The sequence below is a fragment of the Sceloporus undulatus genome, chromosome 3 (assembly GCF_019175285.1).
Source record: "Sceloporus undulatus isolate JIND9_A2432 ecotype Alabama chromosome 3, SceUnd_v1.1, whole genome shotgun sequence".
NCBI lineage: Eukaryota > Metazoa > Chordata > Lepidosauria > Squamata > Phrynosomatidae > Sceloporus > Sceloporus undulatus.
Genome location: NC_056524.1, coordinates 214,767,926 through 214,785,493, shown reverse-complemented (window position 1 = coordinate 214,785,493; position 17,568 = coordinate 214,767,926). Strand labels below are relative to the sequence as shown.

At 39.7% G+C, this 17,568-nt stretch overlaps 2 protein-coding genes across 8 annotated transcripts in view; both read right to left on the bottom strand.

The window, feature by feature from the left end:
- Positions 1–109: 109 nt before the first annotated feature.
- Positions 110–3,934, bottom strand: DUSP28 (dual specificity phosphatase 28). Its single transcript, XM_042457916.1, has 2 exons — positions 3,238–3,934; positions 110–430 (listed from the first exon to the last, which is right to left on the bottom strand). The coding sequence occupies exons 1-2, from the start codon at positions 3,583–3,585 to the stop codon at positions 338–340; spliced, it is 441 nt and encodes a 146-aa protein (XP_042313850.1). The 5' UTR covers positions 3,586–3,934; the 3' UTR covers positions 110–337.
- A 3,191-nt stretch (positions 3,935–7,125) lies between these two features.
- ALDH18A1 (aldehyde dehydrogenase 18 family member A1) overlaps positions 7,126–17,568 on the bottom strand; it is a 34,406-nt gene continuing 23,963 nt past the window's right edge. For 5 of the 7 annotated variants that reach the window (XM_042457277.1, XM_042457278.1, XM_042457283.1 and 2 more), the window contains exons 9-18: positions 17,190–17,334; positions 16,320–16,393; positions 15,235–15,334; positions 13,435–13,655; positions 12,816–12,953; positions 10,899–11,094; positions 10,629–10,750; positions 9,525–9,711; positions 9,214–9,309; positions 7,126–8,055 (exon numbers count right to left, since the gene is read on the bottom strand). In XM_042457277.1, coding sequence (XP_042313211.1) covers positions 7,847–8,055; positions 9,214–9,309; positions 9,525–9,711; positions 10,629–10,750; positions 10,899–11,094; positions 12,816–12,953; positions 13,435–13,655; positions 15,235–15,334; positions 16,320–16,393; positions 17,190–17,334 — 1,488 coding nt within the window. In that variant the 3' untranslated portion in view covers positions 7,126–7,846. The remainder of the gene's footprint in view (positions 8,056–9,213; positions 9,310–9,524; positions 9,712–10,628; positions 10,751–10,898; positions 11,095–12,815; positions 12,954–13,434; positions 13,656–15,234; positions 15,335–16,319; positions 16,394–17,189; positions 17,335–17,568) is intronic. The other 2 variants (XM_042457279.1, XM_042457280.1) reach the window with 1 other exon arrangement.

Below are 17,568 nucleotides of genomic sequence, written 5' to 3'. Positions count from 1 at the left end.
ATGTTTTAGACATGTTTTCTGCATTCTCTTCATCATGGGTTTAGGAAAACACACACTGTTTTCATTGCAGCTAAGAATCTAAGAATAGCAAAAGGACCATGTTTCATTTTCTGTTTTTCTTTGGAGCTTTATGGCTACTTTATTTCCTAACATGACGTTTGAGACAATCAGTGTGGCCAGGATAGCCTACAAAAACATCTCTTTGAGCACACCATAAGGCTTTCTTCTAGTTGTCAGTGTTTTTCCAAGCTATTTAGGAACATACATCTCTTTCCCAAAATGATAACCTGGAGAAAAATCATACTTATTGTGAAGTTCTTTTTTGTGAAGGATTGGCTCAGTGCTGCGCTTGTAAATGTTCTTCATATTTCTGTAGCTGAGACCAAAATCCTGGGTTGGGCTCTGCTACTGGCCTGGCAGTCTTTACAATCTAGAGAGGGGAAAGAAAGAGAGAGAACACAGGATTATACCTAGTGGAATAGAAATCTTCCCAGTGGATTAGTTCCAGAAGTCTGAAGAGTTTAACATCACTTTGTTATGAAGAGGGGTTGCTAGTGATGGAGAGTAGGGAAGTGAACATACCTAGAGGTTTAATTTGAATTTTAAAAGCAGTCTCTTGGGAGTTCAAACTGTTTTCTAAAAAGGATCAGCACCCTGGATAGCTGTTTTGAGGGGTTGGACTGGATGGCCCTTGTGGTCTCTTCCAACTCTATGATTCTATGACTTCAGGTTCACCAGATGTTTCTGAACTGTAGTGCCCATCATCTGCATGCAGCATATCAGATGGTGAAGAATGATGAATTATAGTCCAAAACAATCTTGAGGGTTGCTAGTTGCCTGCCCTGAGCAAAAAGGATCAGATAGGAAATGATGGCGGGGAAACTGCCTGAGACAAGGAATAAGCCTGCTAGAGGCTGCTCCTTCCAAATATTTTTAGGAAACTCATTCATGCCAGTTTTCAAAGATGGCATAGTGAAGGCAGTGGCATCACTAGGGTTGGTGTCACCGGGTGTAGTACCTCATCCCCTCCATTGACCTCCCATACAACATTAGAAAGAATCCTCAGTCATATTTTTTGTTCTAATGTTGCTCATAAATATTTCCCGTATATCACTGAATATAATGGCAATAGTTGTGACATTAACAACTAGCAAAATTAAAATTATGCATTTAAATTACAATATCATACACATAGCCTAAATGTATTTATACATACCTAGTTTCATGTGGTTAAAGTGAAAATTTGGTAAAATGTGATTTTTTCAAGAAAAATAAAACATAAAATATTTTAATTTATTTATTTTAATTAAAATTTAAACATTTTAAATCTTGAGCATCTCCTTTTTCTTCCCAGTGAACCTCACCCCACTCACACCATTTCTTCAGGGTTTTAGAGGAATGCAAGTGAATGCAAGCCCATTTCTGCCAAAAGACAGATATTTGGGGAGCAGTGATATCACACACCCCTTTCGGGTCTTACCTAGTGCAGCCCACACCCCATGCACCCTTCTAGGGATGCCCCGAATGAAGGTCCTATGTGAAATGGATTAAACTCTCTTTGGGCCTTAATTCTGTTTTTCTTTTTTCTGGAGTCACTGAACAAGGCAACTCAGGACTTTTTTACTCCAGCAGCAGCTTTTAAACTGCTGTAGAAATTTGATAATAGTGCCTTTTGTGATACCTTTTGCATGACACTGTCTCCCTTTTGTTGCTGTCTTATCCTTGAAGCAATGGCTAGCCCGCACCTTATACACAGATTTTTTTATACATAGATTCAAGCATCCATGGTTTGAAAACCTTTTTAAAAAGTATAAATTTCAAATATCAAACCTTGATTTTCCAATTTTTATAAGGAACACCATTTTGCTATGTCATTATATTTAATGGGACTTGAACATCCACGGATTTTGTTATCCATGGGGGATCTTGGAACCAAACCTTAGCGTATAACAAGGGTCCACTGTATTTCTTACATCTAGTATAATGAACTACCAGGGAAAAGTCACATATGATGATGTTCATTAGTTGTGAATAGAGTTGCCAAGTGAGGAACATCTCAGGCCCTAAGGTTTCATAGCAAATGTCAGAACTAGGGCCACACTTTCTGATGTCCAGGGAGTGAGACCTGGTGCAGTCATAAGCATCAACCACAATTGCTGAGAGCATGTCAGTCAAATAAAAAACAAATCACAAATTCTAATGAATGAGACAAAGCTAGGTGGGGCAGGGTTTTTTAGAAGCTCTGTAGCATCTTCTCCAAAGCAAATTACAGCAGTAGGGGCTGGTGGCATATAGGGATGGTAGAATCATTATTTTCAGGGCAATTCTGTCTCCCTGAGCTTCCTTCCCGCCATCCTGTGGCCCAGAGAAGGGGAACCAGAGCCTGAAATCTGGAACCCCTAGATGTGAATTATAACAAATAAACTCCAATATTCAGTGTTTTTTGGGTTTTAATACATGCTCATTTAATTTAATTTAATACATGCTTGGGTTTTAATGTAGGCTCATTGAAAAACCTGCAAACCTCCCTCAATAAATCAGACTAATTTTGTTTTACAGACATTTTTAATTCCTGAAGGTGACACTTTAAAATGTACTTGCCACTGGTATATTAATTCAGTAGGTTTTAATTGAAGAAGAGGAAATGTTTTTGTGACAGTTTATTTACTTTATGTGACTGGAAGAAACAAATCAGACTGCCTTGATAATTAAGTTGTCTTTCTAATACTGTACACTGGTTTCAGTGGTATAGTGAAGTGAGAGCTCACAGGGTCAAAGTATTGGGAATTATAGTTTAGCTGGGACAAAGACATCATTTCCTACTCAGTGCTCCTTCTGAATGTAGCTACAGTGTTCACAGTAAAGAGGGATATATTTTTCCCAACAACAGCATTATCTGATAGTCTTGTTCGAATGCAAAGTGTATTTGTGTCTGTACACATCCACAGAGTTACCAGCAATTTTGGATACTCCTAAGGGTTGTGATACTGGGACACAATGATATGCACCAATACTTCAAAATACAGTGTACCATTATGTCACTGGTTGGTTTCATTTAAAAAAAACACTACTAAAATATCATTTATTTCCAATATTAGAAATCAAAACATTGCCACAATGTTTGTTTCACATGCAGCTGAAATATTAGTCCTTCTACCTGACAGCTTAAACAACAGAACTATATATAATAAAGAGAGGATTTCTTCCACTGCTCCCCCACCCACATGCTCATAGTACCTCAAAGGCATCCTTCAGGCTGAGATGTTGGTGCCTCATCAAGTAAGCTGTGCAGATAGCAGCAGATCTGCTGCGTCCATTTTTACAATACACTAAGCACTTCCCGCCGCTCCGGACTGTGCCTTCTATGGCATCGCTGCAGTGCTCAAAATACTTATACAGGTCCTCGGAAGGATCATCAAAGACAGGAACCCTTTGTGTTTGGATTTGCTGAGAGCTTGGGAACGGCTGCTGTCTCGAGACATTGAGACAGAATGTAATTTTTTCCTGAGTGAGGAGATTCTCGCTGCAGGCTGACCTAGAATTGCTAATAAATAAGGAGTCAGTGACCTTACAGAGGTTCAACATTTGACAGGGCAGAGGGGATGTGAATGCCGCAACGAAAGGCCCTCTTGAAGCTTTCCCTAAACAGAATGATGGGAAGCTGAGTGGTGTTCAAGATCCAGTCCCCTTCCAAAAGTGCTGTGTTGTCGGATTGCATCGGATGTCTTGTTCTGCAACCATCTGTGTGCTGTGCTATATTTGTTCTGCTTGTAGTTTGAGGGATTACATTACATGAATCTGTCTATTAGCGCCTTCTGTAAAAATGGCAACACTAATGTTACTCAGGCTCACAAGAACAAAGCTCTTGTACTAATCTAAATTATCTCTGACATTTTGTTTACCCATGGGTTTTTATTAAAAAAAATTAAATTGTTCCTGCTCTTTAGAAAGCTTGCTATTTGCAAGACTGTTCCTTGGGTATCTTTTTCTCAGAAGTCTGTATGTGAGTGGGTTGCAGCAAAAAGCAGTTGTGTGTGTGATGTAAAAGACTACCAGCTTTATAATGGCAAACGTTAATGAAATGGACTGTAGTCTGCCAAAGCTTATACAAATGTATGTTTGAAATGTTAGGTGCCAACACTCTTATTTTCAGTCAGTATGCAACTGAATATTGCTCCTTCTTAAATTTGTAGTGCTGGTTTATAAGGGTTGCACCTATACTGCAGAATTAATGCTGTTTGAAATTGCTTTAACTGCCATGGCTCAATGCTGTGGAATTCTGGGGTTTGTGGTTTTGGGGGAGATTTAGCCTTCTTTGTCATGGTGCCATGACAAACTACAAGTCTCAAGATTCCATAATTGAATGTTGTCAAACTGCATTAATTCTGCAACTATTTCTGCCTCTGGTTCCCTATATTTTAAATGAAATACAGCTTAAGCTTAGAACATCTGCTCTCTAGGAGGAAATATATAGGATAAATGAAGAATGATAGCTTCTCTGCCTTACAGTAGATTCTTCAAGTATTCTTGTTTGCAAGCAAACGAACAAAAATATCCTAAGGCATAGGAGACTTTTGGCCCTGTGCATGCTATTTGAGCTTGACTTTGAGCATGTATTTAAAACAGCAGTGGATAGTATTGTTGGCTTACAACTCCCAGTATTGTAAGCCTTTACCAGTATTGTCCGTAGTGAACGGTAGTGGAAATGACAGTCCTAAAACATCTAGAGAACCACAGTTACCTGTCTCAGTGTAAAATATACCCCCCTTTGGTTGGAATTTTTGAGTCCAAGGTGCCCTATCAGATGTGACCTGGTAGATGCATAGTCCAAGGGCATGACTTTAGATCTCAGCCTTCCTCAATTGAATGTCCCCCAGATGTGTCATACAATGGACATCTGTGCATCTACTCATGCATAGATGTGTCATACTATGCACATCTATGCATCTATTCATCACCCACTGCTGCCTGTGAATGATAGGAGTTATCATCCAACAAGTTAGGACTTTAATACTCCTTATGAATTGATCTAAACCACTGACATTGATCAGTGGCAGGTTTTAGAATAGAAGTGAGGAATCTATGGTCCTCCCAGTGTTTCTGGACTCTGCCTCCCATCATCCCTACCCACTGGCCATGCTAGCGGGGTGACAGCAGCATCTGGTGAACCACAGCATAAAAGGCAACCCACCATCGTTGCTCCAATTCACAGAAAAAACTTTCCAGCCTCAATTCAGCATGCTAATTTTAAAAGTTCTAATTTTCTAGGTTCAAATATCATTTTCCTCCCCAGGGTCCAATGCTATACAATGATGTCCCCTATATAAAATGGCAAAATCAAGGTTTGATTTTTGGAATTAAAAAACATTTTTTTAAAGCCATGGATAGTTGAATCCATGCATGCAGAATCTGGATATGGAGGGCCAATTGTAATGAAATACCCATTACAGAATTCATATGCAGACATTTCTCCGCTTTAGATAGTAGGTAGCTAGATAGATAGATGCATGTGTTACAGGGTTAAAAGACAGCATATATAGAACTTTTCCATTTCTGATGTTAGAAAGTAGCAGACATTTCCACACAAATTAATACACTTGACCAGTTGGTTAATAGTAGATGAGCATAATCTTGATCCTTTACGCCTGTGTGAAGTCTTTACTTCACTCCATCCTTTTAAAAAAAATTCAGGGTGAATCATAGGGTTTCCAGATATATATATATAAGGTACTGCAAACTGAAAAGATAAAAATGCAAATGCATTTAATAAGACTAAGATAGCTGTCAAACAAATGATACTTAAAAACAACAAACAAAAAAGCAGTGTAATGCCAGAGTTAAAAGGCCTGGTGAATAATACTACTTTCCCCTCATTTTAAGTAACTTTTTATTGATTTATTTCCAACTATTTTTCACTTGGCACCTGAAACCCATGAGAATGGGCACCAGGGAATACAATCCATAATTAGGTCACCAGTATGGAGTAATACTTTGTGAAATTAGTTGTGGGCACTTAAGCCCTAATGTAGAGTTCTTCCCATTAAAAAACTGTGTGCATATGTACATGTACACAAAATTGTCTACTTGCAAACAACAATGCACATGAAACCCTTGAGTCTCATGATACTGTGTTTGTGAGGTAGGGAGAAAGGGTGTCATGGAAGAAACATCTGCTTGTTCCACTATTGCACACAAAGAGGGCCAGTAAATTGGGCAAGTATATGAGCCGGGCCTGAGAAATCACTGGCTTTAGGAATGGCACAGATATGCATGAACCAGGCATATACTTGTACAGTAAAAATGCTGCTGATGCCTTTTCCCTGCTCTTGGAAAGGAGTTAGCACCCAATCAAAATGGACAAGAGGAAAGATTTGAAAAGACTGAGGCCAGTGGGCACCAGGTATCAGCTTGTCTATGTCTGTATGTTAGACAAAATGGAGTCTTCATTCTACATGGCAAAACTGTAAAACCAGCTTCTTTCTCAGATAGCTTTGTCACCTGATGTTGGTGTTGACCATATGAACCACACAAAAACACTCACATCCAATACTATAGCTCCATATGCCAGGCAAAAGAGAAGAGTAGAAAATAGATGGAGGAATCCTAGTCATATTTTACTGAAACCATGGAACCTTCTGGAGATGCAATCTGTCGTTTTAAAGGTGTGGTACACTCTGGGGAGTGGGCACACTTTGCACTCACCTAAAATTAAGAGGACTGCAAAACACTTTGTATATGTAATGTGTTTTATAAGTAACAACTACCTTGACTATGATGGTCTGAAGATTTGAGTTTTGGACTAAGAATCTAGAAGACCAGGATTCAAAAACCTGCCCATCAGTGGAAATCCACTGGATGACCTTTGACAAGTCACTCTTTCTCAGACTTAAAGGCAGGCAATGGCAAACCTCTGTGAACAAATCTTGGCAAGAAAACACTACGAGAGGCTCACCCTAAGCTGGAATCAACATCAAGGTACAAAATAACAAGATCATCATCACTAGATCAGTGCAAGGTAGAGTACAGTCATGCAATGTAGGTCTCATCATTACATATATGTAACTGACTTGTGATTAGACATACACCTGGCTTATATCATTGCAAACAGAACTGTTAAAATTAGAGTGATTTTGTAAGTGAGTTTTATTTGAAAAAACAAGATTGAAAAATATTTTCACTCTCAGGGGAAACAAAATTCCATATAAAATGCATGAACAAAAATATTTGGTACAAATAGTCATAAAAGGGCCATCATGAAAACAAAGATAGTTATTCAATTATGATTATCTCCCCCTCCTACCCCCCAATCAACTTGTAACTGGGCACAAAAAGCCTTGTTTGGATAAATTCATTCATTATGTACCTGGAATATTTATTAATACGGTACAATATTTTAAGTAAGACATGAACCAGAAAATCAATTTCATTGCAACCACTACTAGACTTCAAATCTCCAAAGGAAGCAGAAAAATCATGAATTTCTACTCAATGTCTTCTGAAAATAAGAAAAGCATCAGGGGGGAAAATGTAGAAACTGTTGGAATGGAGAAAAAAAGAGGCATTCAGATCAATAAATAAGTTCACTGCTAACCCACTACTTGGAGTGAAGTGAGGACGGCCAGAGTTCTTTTTTTCTGAAAGAGCAAAGGAATCCTTATTATCTGCACCTGCCATCACTTATGTGGTGCTGTCTGAGTGGGAGAAATTACATGAGCCTCCAAGTCATTACTTTAGGCAAACCCCAAAGTTTCCACAAAACACTGCACTCTGAGAAGTGAAAGTTCATCTCGACTAGGTTCTGAAACCGTAACAGTGTCCATACACATCACATCCTCCACACGAGTGCTCAGTTGATGTTCCTCTGAGGGATGGGAAGGTTTTCATGAAGGTACTTCATGCTCCCTTGCTCTGAGAAATCAGAAACGATGTGGTTCTGCCCTCGTAGCAACCATTTGGTCGTCAACAGCCCCTCAATTCCCACTGGCCCACGGGCGTGGATGCGCGATGTGCTGATGCCAACCTCAGCCCCTGCATCACACACAGAAGGGCAAGAAACTGAGTGAGGAAAAGATTCTCCAGTTAATAATCACACACCATGCTTTCCTGTCCAAGTTCTACTAAACTTTAAATTCACCTCAACCTTTCCTCAACCTTCTCATACTGCATTTTAAGCCTTGACTAGAAGGTTTATTTTTGCCTTATACAGTATGTTTGAAGCCTATGTGTTTTTATTTTGATTCAGTACTGTAAGGAAAGCTTAAAGGCCAAGCAGCTCCCTCCTTCATGTCCAACAAGTCAGGTTTTCTTTCCATTAGAATCATCACTTTTGAATTAAATTGTTCTATGTTCTCCTCACAAGCCCTGACTTTATCCAGATATTGATGCACTAGTTTTTACAGGTTACTGTCAGCAGCTGTTCATTCCTTGCTAACAGTCTCAAAAAATAGAAGTACTATAGTGAATTTAAAAACCTACAGTCTTCAGTAAAAGGAGAACAATGTACACATAGATATCCATATAAATTTGGTGCCTACATGCCACATCTTTAAATGTTTAAAAGGGTTCACAGATTCAACTGAAGACACAGTAACATATTATTAACATGGTGTCTTAATCACTAAATACACTAAAGGTGGGTAAAATGAGATCCTCCAGATGATGTTGGGCCGCAACTCTCATCAATAGTGAGGAATGGTGAGAGTTGTTGACCAACATCATTTGGAGGGCCATATTGCCCACGATTGTTTCTACACCTTGTCATAAGTTAACCTCCATCTGTTAGTCAGAGAGACAAATCAAACTTTCAAACAAGAAGACTCTTCCACTGGGACATCCTAAATCAGTGCTTCCCAAGTTGTCCCATATGAGGAACCGGGAATGTCTTCCCTAATGGGCCAGAGACTGATACTGTATTTGTGCCAACTGGCTACACTAGTTACATTTTTTTTGGCCTGGAAATTCATCAGGGACTAGCTGCCAATGGTCCATGGACTGTCAGCCATTTGTTTGAGTAGCACTGCTCTAGATCACAACATTTCGAAAACAAATCAAAGATTTTAAAGAGATCTCAGGGGAAAAAAAATCAATGATGAGTTTGTATCAAAAGGAAGATCCACCCTTTTGTCCTGTTTTAGTTCAAACTTGTTTCAGTACCTGACAGACTTTCTCAGGTGGTCTCAAGCAGTATGGGATACCTTGCAAATGCTCCCTTACCTAACCCAAAGCGATAGCCATCAGAGAAGCGGGTGCTGGCATTCCAGAACACACAGGCACTATCCAGATGCTGAAGGAAGAATTCTGCTGTTTTCTCTGAGGAAGACATGAAGAAGAAAAGCCTTAACATGCTCTGCTGTATAACAGAAGAGTGCCAGATGCAGCCACTTAGAAAAGTAATTCTATTGCAGCAGCCATTTGCTTAGCTATCAAACAGCCTTCCAGATGTTTATGGGAGTTGAGGACCAACACATCTGAAAGGTACCAGTTTGGGGAAGGCTGTATTAGAAACAGTCACTTTTGCCACTAACCATTTTCTGTGATGATCACATCTGTATGAGAACTCCCATACTTGTGTATATGTTCAACAGCATCCTGCACACTGTCCACAACTTCAATACAGCACTCTAGGTCTCCGTATTCTGTGCGGAGTGATTTCACCTCTGAAGGGCTGAATGTCAGATACGACGCAAATTTGGGACCCGCATGAATCTTCACCTAATATAAAACAAAAGACAAGACAAGACAAAAGAGGAACATGTTCCTCTTACCAGCATGTTCTACACAAAAGAAGAACCCATAGAATTGGGAGAGGAGAGCATAACTCCTAATGTCCTCAAGGTAGGACTGGGAAAGACCTCTATCTGAAACAGTGGAGAGCATCTGCCAGTCAGTGTAGCCACTACTAAGCTAGATGGACCCACAGTGTGACTTGACAAAATCTAGTTTCTGCTGCTTCTGAAGTGCTTTTGCAAAAGATTCTCTCCCTCATTCTCACTATGGGACAAAATGTGTTTTACCAGTTTTTCTGAGCTCCCTATTGGGAGACTAACATGACATAAATCAGATACATGAATAAAACCTGCCACTTTTCTCACAATAGCCTGGTGGAGCAGCTCTGTCCCATTTTGTGGACGGCAGGTATTTGATAGCTTTTCAACTTTTCAAAGTCCCCAGCATCTCAGCTAGCAGAGAAGGTGCATTCACACTATCCAACTCCCTAGGTCAACCCTTGAATAATATTGATTACAGGAAGTACCCATCTGTTGTTCTTAGGTTCTGTCCATTCCTGCTTAAGATTCACCAACAGAAGATTCACGTCTCCAAGAAATGTTGAGATGGTCTCACCAGGAACCTGATTTCTCATGTGTTGTGTTTTCTATTTGCCTTTGAGTCTCAATGAAGGTATCTTGGAGTATGCTAAGACCTGGCCCCAAGTAAAATAGATCAAGACACATACTGTACTGTTCTCCAAATGTTATTATAGCGTGAGTTTTCAGCCTACAAAAGTTGGGGCATCTGGAAATTCATCAGAATTTGCACTGCAGTATTTCTTTGAGTTACTACCTCAACATGCAGAAACTTGCCAGCCAATCTCTTGCATTATGTCAAGCAGGCAACCATTTCCCACTTACTTGCTCCACTCGCAACATGTCAATGATCTGGTCAAACACAGGGGTTCTCAACAAATCACGGTGTATCAGCAAGGTCTCCAGCGCATTGCAGGCTGCAGGATATTCACATTTTGAGTCTCTCACTGGATGAAAGACAGACAATTAGTTATACACACAATTGACTGCTAGAGTATCTAAAGCAATTAGTTTAATGAGGACAACATTGACCATTCTAACCCTCCTCCATCCCATCATTCAGCTCCTTTAGAAATAAAATTTCTGTCCTCTTACCTATTCTGGTGACCTTCTCAACACTGGCCTCCATGTCCACATACACATGACAAATGCCTTCACTGTGACCCATTACTGGGATCCCTTTAGCAGCTTTCTGGATATCCCGTACCAACTGAGATGAGCCACGGGGGATAATCAAATCTATCAGCTTGTCTAAACGACAAAGGTCTTCCACCTCCTCCCTGGTATTTACCTGTTAAACCAAAACAAGCAAGTTACAGAAACCTTTTTCTTAATAAATAAGGTACATTAGTAAATATATTCAATATATCTGAACTTCAAAATGAATGACATCCATGCTATAGTATTTCTGATTTCTATAACTGTTTAGGAAAGTTGGACAGTGTAGAAAGCTGACAGGAAGAAAATCAACTCATTTGAAATGTGGTGCTGGAAGAGAGCTCTATGGATACTAAGGGCTACCAAACAGACAAATAAATTGGTTCTCAAGCAAATGAAGCCTGAAGTCTCACTAAAAGCCAAAATTACTAACCTGGCTTCCACACTGCAGAAATAAAACAATTTGACACCACTTTAAATATCATGATTCTATTCTGTGGAATCCTGGGATTTGTTGTTTTGCGAGGTATTCAGCCTGGTCTTTAGGACAGTTACAGTGATTCACCAAGCTACAAATCCTGGGATTCTGTAGGACAGTCACAGCAGTTAAAGTGGTGTTAACCTGCTTTATTTCTACAGTGTGGCTACATGTTAAATTTTGTCTAAATGAAACTATTGTACTTTAGAAACATCATGAGATGAAAGGACTCATTTGAAAAAATTATGCTCAAGAAAGTCAAGAGCAGAAGGAAAAGAGGAAAACCACATTATTGGTGGGGTGATTCAGTAAAAGCAGCCACAGCATTTAGTATGCAAGACCAAACCAGAGCAGTTAATAAGAGGGTCTCTTAGAGGACTCTGAAGCCCAACTTGTCAGCATATAACAACAACATGAATGTAAGGAAAAGCTGTGGTAGCCCAGGTCTATCCAGAAATCATTGGACTGCAACTACCATGACCAATAGCCAACACAAGCAATGGTATATGATAGGGAGGGACAACAGTGAAAGGTTAGGGGGCTCTGCCCATTCCCATAAAATCCTTTTAAAATTGCTCTCTAGAGGGCATTCTCACCATGTTTTGAGCCCTTCCTGGGCAATTTTAAATCCAAGAAAGGTCTTTCTTAAAAACAACAAGACGTGACCTGAAGTTACTTCATGTTTACTTCTTCTTTCCAAAAAAGGCCTCTTTGGGCCTAAATGGTCCTAGGGGACCTTAAAGGGGGTTATAATGTTCCCCACTCCCTAGCGGGCACTTGAGGTCAAAACATTTTTTGAAAAAAATTGCAAAAAAAATTGTTGACCTCTGGGGGGCGGGCAGGGAGTCTCCAAACATGGTTAAAATGCCTTCTAAACTCCCTACAGGGCATTTGGGGGGAAGGAAAAAAATGTTGACTCCATAGGGGTCCCCAGGGCACATTTTGCCAACATTAGTATAATATTATAGGAACTGCAGTCCAACATCATCTATAGGGCCACATATTTCCCACCACAGAATAAAAGCAAGGAATGAAAGTAAATATAGGAATGGACAAAAACCCATGTTAGGGAAATGCCCAATCATTTTATTGGAGAACAAGTAGTTGGCTAAACATCTGCACTGAAGAAAGCTTCCTCCCATGCAATAGATACTGTAAGTCTTATTTGCTTATTACTATAAAATACTTTGTGGGATTATTTAACCAGTTCTTTTGTCTCAGACAGTGTTGCACAATGACCAAAGAAATAAACGCCTATGCTTAAAAGAACTGAACATATCGATTCCCTCCCCTTCCCCAGGAATGGTGTCTAGTTGTGTCACTTCTCACTCTTCTGGTGCCTTCTGCCCCCACCATGCCCTTTCATAGGTACTCACGAGCTGCACTGCATCCTTCACACCATGGACAGAAAGTGCTTCTTGAGTCAAGTGGTGAAGGATTTGATTACTATTTGATGCCTCCTTTCCTCCTTTAAGCAGTAAGCCATTTCCACTGGCAATAGCCAAGGCCGATACCTGTTAGAAAAAGGAAGAGAGAGGTAGAGATAAATTGACAGACAAAGAAGAAGATCTGCATTATGGAACACCTTTGCAAATGTAGCAGAATTTTCAGTTAGAACTTTTGCCAGTCCAATAACTTCCATATGTGTGGGTCTACAACTTCCATTACCCCCAGTTAACAGCTTGAAAGATACACAGCTACAGAAACTAGCCAACTTGCAGCTCTTGCTGCTAAGAGGGAGAGAAAATGAATTTAAAAGGTAAATATAATGGAGAATAGAAGACAATATATGATGTAAAGTACACAGTATCAAGTTTATTACAAAAATCAATCAGCCCAATCAGATCCTAACTACAACTTACAAATGTGTGTCACCAAAATACTTCAATATGTATTATTTCCTGCCCTAGAAGAGCAAAGAGGAAAGTCAACAACAGAAGTTCTTTTCATTCTAAAGAAAGTAAAAACTCTACATTAGCTGTTGGTTTCACATACCTGGGGAAGACAGTCGGGTCGGGATTCAAAAATTACTAGTAGGACCCCGATAGGCACAGTCACTTGCTCCAGCTCCAAATCCTTTGCAATCCGTGTCCTTCGGAGGACTCGGCCAACACTGTCCTGTGAAGATGCTGCAATCTGGCGTAAACCAATGGCTAAACTATTCAGTTTGGAAGTTGACAGACTGAGTCTCTTCAATAGAGGGAGAGCTAATCTCCCTGAAATGGAAGCAGAAGTCAGGATACATGTTATAAGGTTGCCAGTCTTAGCATCAAACTTAACCAACAATTCAACCAATGGCTCAAAATAATAACTTCACAACATCAAAACAAATAAAAGGAAGGAAAATTTGCTTCTCTTCTGAGCAGGGGAAATTCATTCTCATACTTGGAAGATACCTCTTGCTTAATTTAGATAGCCACAAGCTCATACAAAAAGAGTAACAAGTTGTGGTAATAATTAGATCGAAGCCACAAAATTCAAGAGTTTGATGGCAGGGGTTATGCCTAAGAATTTTTTTAATACAAAGTGACAATATTCAAGAACAAACACTGGAACGAGAATCTGTCACATCCCACTCTTCTTTACATTCTACGTTTTTGCTGATCTAAACAACTTCATTCAAAACTTTAGGCAAAGAAAAATTCTCTGAGTTTGCAACTACAGACAAGCTTGGTACACTGTAGCTGGAAGTATCATTCCAAATGGGGAAAAATATCAATAATCTTGTTACAATAGAGTATTGCATTCATGTCTTGCTTGTGAGTTTCCATAGACAACTGGTTGGCTATTACAAGGAAAGAATGCGGGACCAAATAGAGCTTTGGTCTGACAGAGCATGTTCTTCCTATGTTCCCCCTTTCATTTAGTCCCAATGGACTATGTAGCTAGGCCAAGAGCCAAGTGAATTTGGAAGGCTTCTCCTCTTTTTTAGAAGACAGTGACATCTTGAACAGCATGGCTTACTGGTCAGTGTTACAAATGATTTCCCTTTAGCTGGTAGCTCATATTGGGAATCCTTTTGCCCCAATAACTGCAGCTGGGGTTGATTGGGGGCTGCAATATGCACACACGCCTGCATACATTTGAGCCTGCACACTCTTTCACTCACTTCAAATGGCAAGGATGGTAAGATTTAAATCTCGCTATCCCTGTCCTGGCAGATCTAAAGATGGCTGGGGTATGGAAATTTCCAGATGTATATGGAGACTTCTGCCTACATGTGATCACTATGGAAAATGTGTTTTTCTGTAACTATTAGTGACCGAGAAAACAGCATTCTCACTGAAAATTGCTAAAGTATGTGTAGAATCAAAAGCTTCCAGTTCTCCTGCTCTAAGATCATTTAGTATTTCTTTCTCCACTGTCCAGCTAATCAGATGGATTAGGATGAAAAGCAGCTGAGGGCCACCATCAGTCTATTATGAGTTGTGCACCTATAGTTTATGGGAAACACTTTCTGAAGAGTTCATGGTTTCTGTGAGGTTTATGGAAATCAACTTCTGTAGAGTTATACAAATAGCCTGAATGGCTCCATTTAGTTCTAGTTATTTTGAGTGGAATAGATGGCATATGGGGAATTGCCCAAACAAAACAGCAAATCACAAAGCAGACTTTCCGACAGATGTGACCACTATGTGCTTCAAGGATTTCTTCACCCAGTCGCTGAAGACAACTAAAACTATAATTAGCAACCTGTGATATGTTCATAACTCCTTGGCATGATGGGAAATTGTCATCACCTCCTACATAGTGATGCAGAGGTGTATTTAAACTTCTTTATCCAGCACATCTTACCTTTGCTCTCAGCTTCTTCTAGATCCTTTTTGTTGGCCTGAAGAATCTCTTCTCGCTGGTCTGTCAGAAGGTCAGCAAGATGATAGATGATTTCTGCTCTCTACAGTAAGATACACAAGAAACCATTAGGCTTTACTGTGTGTGGAACCAGTTCTCTCCCAACCATACTGACATCACAGATATAGTACTCTCCTCAGGTCACAGTCCAAACTCTAGGGATATTGCTAGGCCCCTTGGCTAATCCTTAAGACTGTTCATCTAGTTTTCAAACATGTGGCTTGATGTTTATCTAACCAGTATGATCTGCACTCAATTTATTTCTCCACTTTCACAGCACCTTCCTTAGAAACCTGACCTTGCCTACCCTTTTGTTTCTAACCACATGATGGTGAAGAGGCCTGATCTTTGGAATCCAAGAAAGACTTGGATCTTGCTGCTTGAACTATACTACTTGCTGAGATGATATGCTTCATATTATCAGCCCTACACACTTCAGAATGTACCAACTCTAATACACCATCAGGAGCCTAAAAATTCACAATTTCACAGTTCCACTAAAGCAGGAAAACAAAGGTCTGAGCTGCTAGTGGGTCAGCAGCAATGGCTAGAAAATCACATTCAGCTCAAGGGATCATAGGCTTTGGAGGTCTGGTCTGGAGGTCAACTTTCAACTGCTAGTCTCAAGTATATTAGAACCACTGAATTAGCTGCTGAATGATATGCAAACATTTCTGTAAACCCCACTGATTCAATGGGTCTACTATAGTTGGGATTAGCAACTGGATTAAGGCTCTAGTGGCAGTTATCATTTTGAGAGAAAAAATTAGTTTTCCATAATTATGCTGAATTGTATGCTTAAACCTTACAACTGAATGCACTTAACAATAGGAAATGAAGGTTGGTTTTGGAAATTACATTTGCAAATTTTCAGAGTGGCTTTTTCTTCAGCCACACACTGGAAGAGCATTTCTACCTGATTCCATCTCTATATGGGGTTACTGTTGCTCTTGTATATTTACAATAAACACATACATATTGAAGCCTTCAGTATTCTGGTGTATTAAAGTGACCAACTGAATAAATACCTGTTCAGGTTGTAGCGCTGACAGACTTCTGCCTCCTGCTCGAGCCATTTCAGCTTGCTGCTCTACTGTTGGGCCTTTAAAAAGGAGGAGAGGATATTATTGTAATAAATGACAGTTGTATCACTTCAAGCCACCACACACTCTTAGAAGAAGACGTTGAGAAGTCACCTTCATCATGTCTCACACTTGACTCTCTTCCCATAAGCACAGCTTTAGGAACACACATTTGAAGAAATAATAATTTTGTCTCCTATAGAATGGAGGCCTTAAAATCTCACGGAGGCCTCTCAGCATTTTTCTTACAGACTTCAACCCCCCCAATCATTTTCCTTTCCACAGCTCTTTTGTGGCTTTTACACTATGGCTAAATAATCAGCAGCTGCATGGACTATGGAAAGAGTGAAGACCTGCAATATGTGTGGGGAGTCCCCTCTCCACAACCAGTTTGAAAACTTGCTTTTTCAGCTGTTTTTTCTGGTTTCTGACCAGAGATAAGCAGGTATTTATCAATTTTAAACTTGAAATACAAAGCACAGAACTGAGCTATGGTTTGCACATATGAATCCTGTTGTAAACAGCTGGATTGTATTTGCATGTTTGAAAGCTCTTGTATTGGAACTTACTCCTGAGGGGAAATGAATTGAGATTTATACATCTGGTGGGAACAAGGCTTGAATTAGTGAGACTTGCATCTGACTCCACATTGCTTGACTCCACCCCATAGACTTAACTAATCCTGGAGTGCAGCACCATCCTAAACTGAAAAAAAAAAGTGGCCTGCCTTTGGCCTACAGTCTCACTAAGATACCATAGGCTGTCTATATACTGCTGATCTTTCCTTACAAACTAGTCCCGATAGCTCCAACTTACCTGCAGGTTTCACTTCTGAAAAAAAGGTGCCAACTTTTTTCCCTTCTACAATGTCTGTAATGACATGGCCAGAGATCTTGGGGTGAGTTCCATTTGCAATCACTACTGAAGTACCTCCCTGGAGAGCCCACAAGGCTGCTTTCACCTGCAAAGGAGGGTGTATTTTTATGCACTTAAAAAACTCCTAATATTGTGCTTTAACATAAAATCAGGTCTGAGTTAAGAATTCATACTCTCCAAAATTATATTACACAGGACTACACAGTCCTGTATTGTATGTTTTTAATCTTCACTAATAAAAATTAAAAAACAAAACAAAAAAATCAAAATTATACTACAAGTCTTAAATACCAGAGGCAACATTTTACATAAGTAGTTT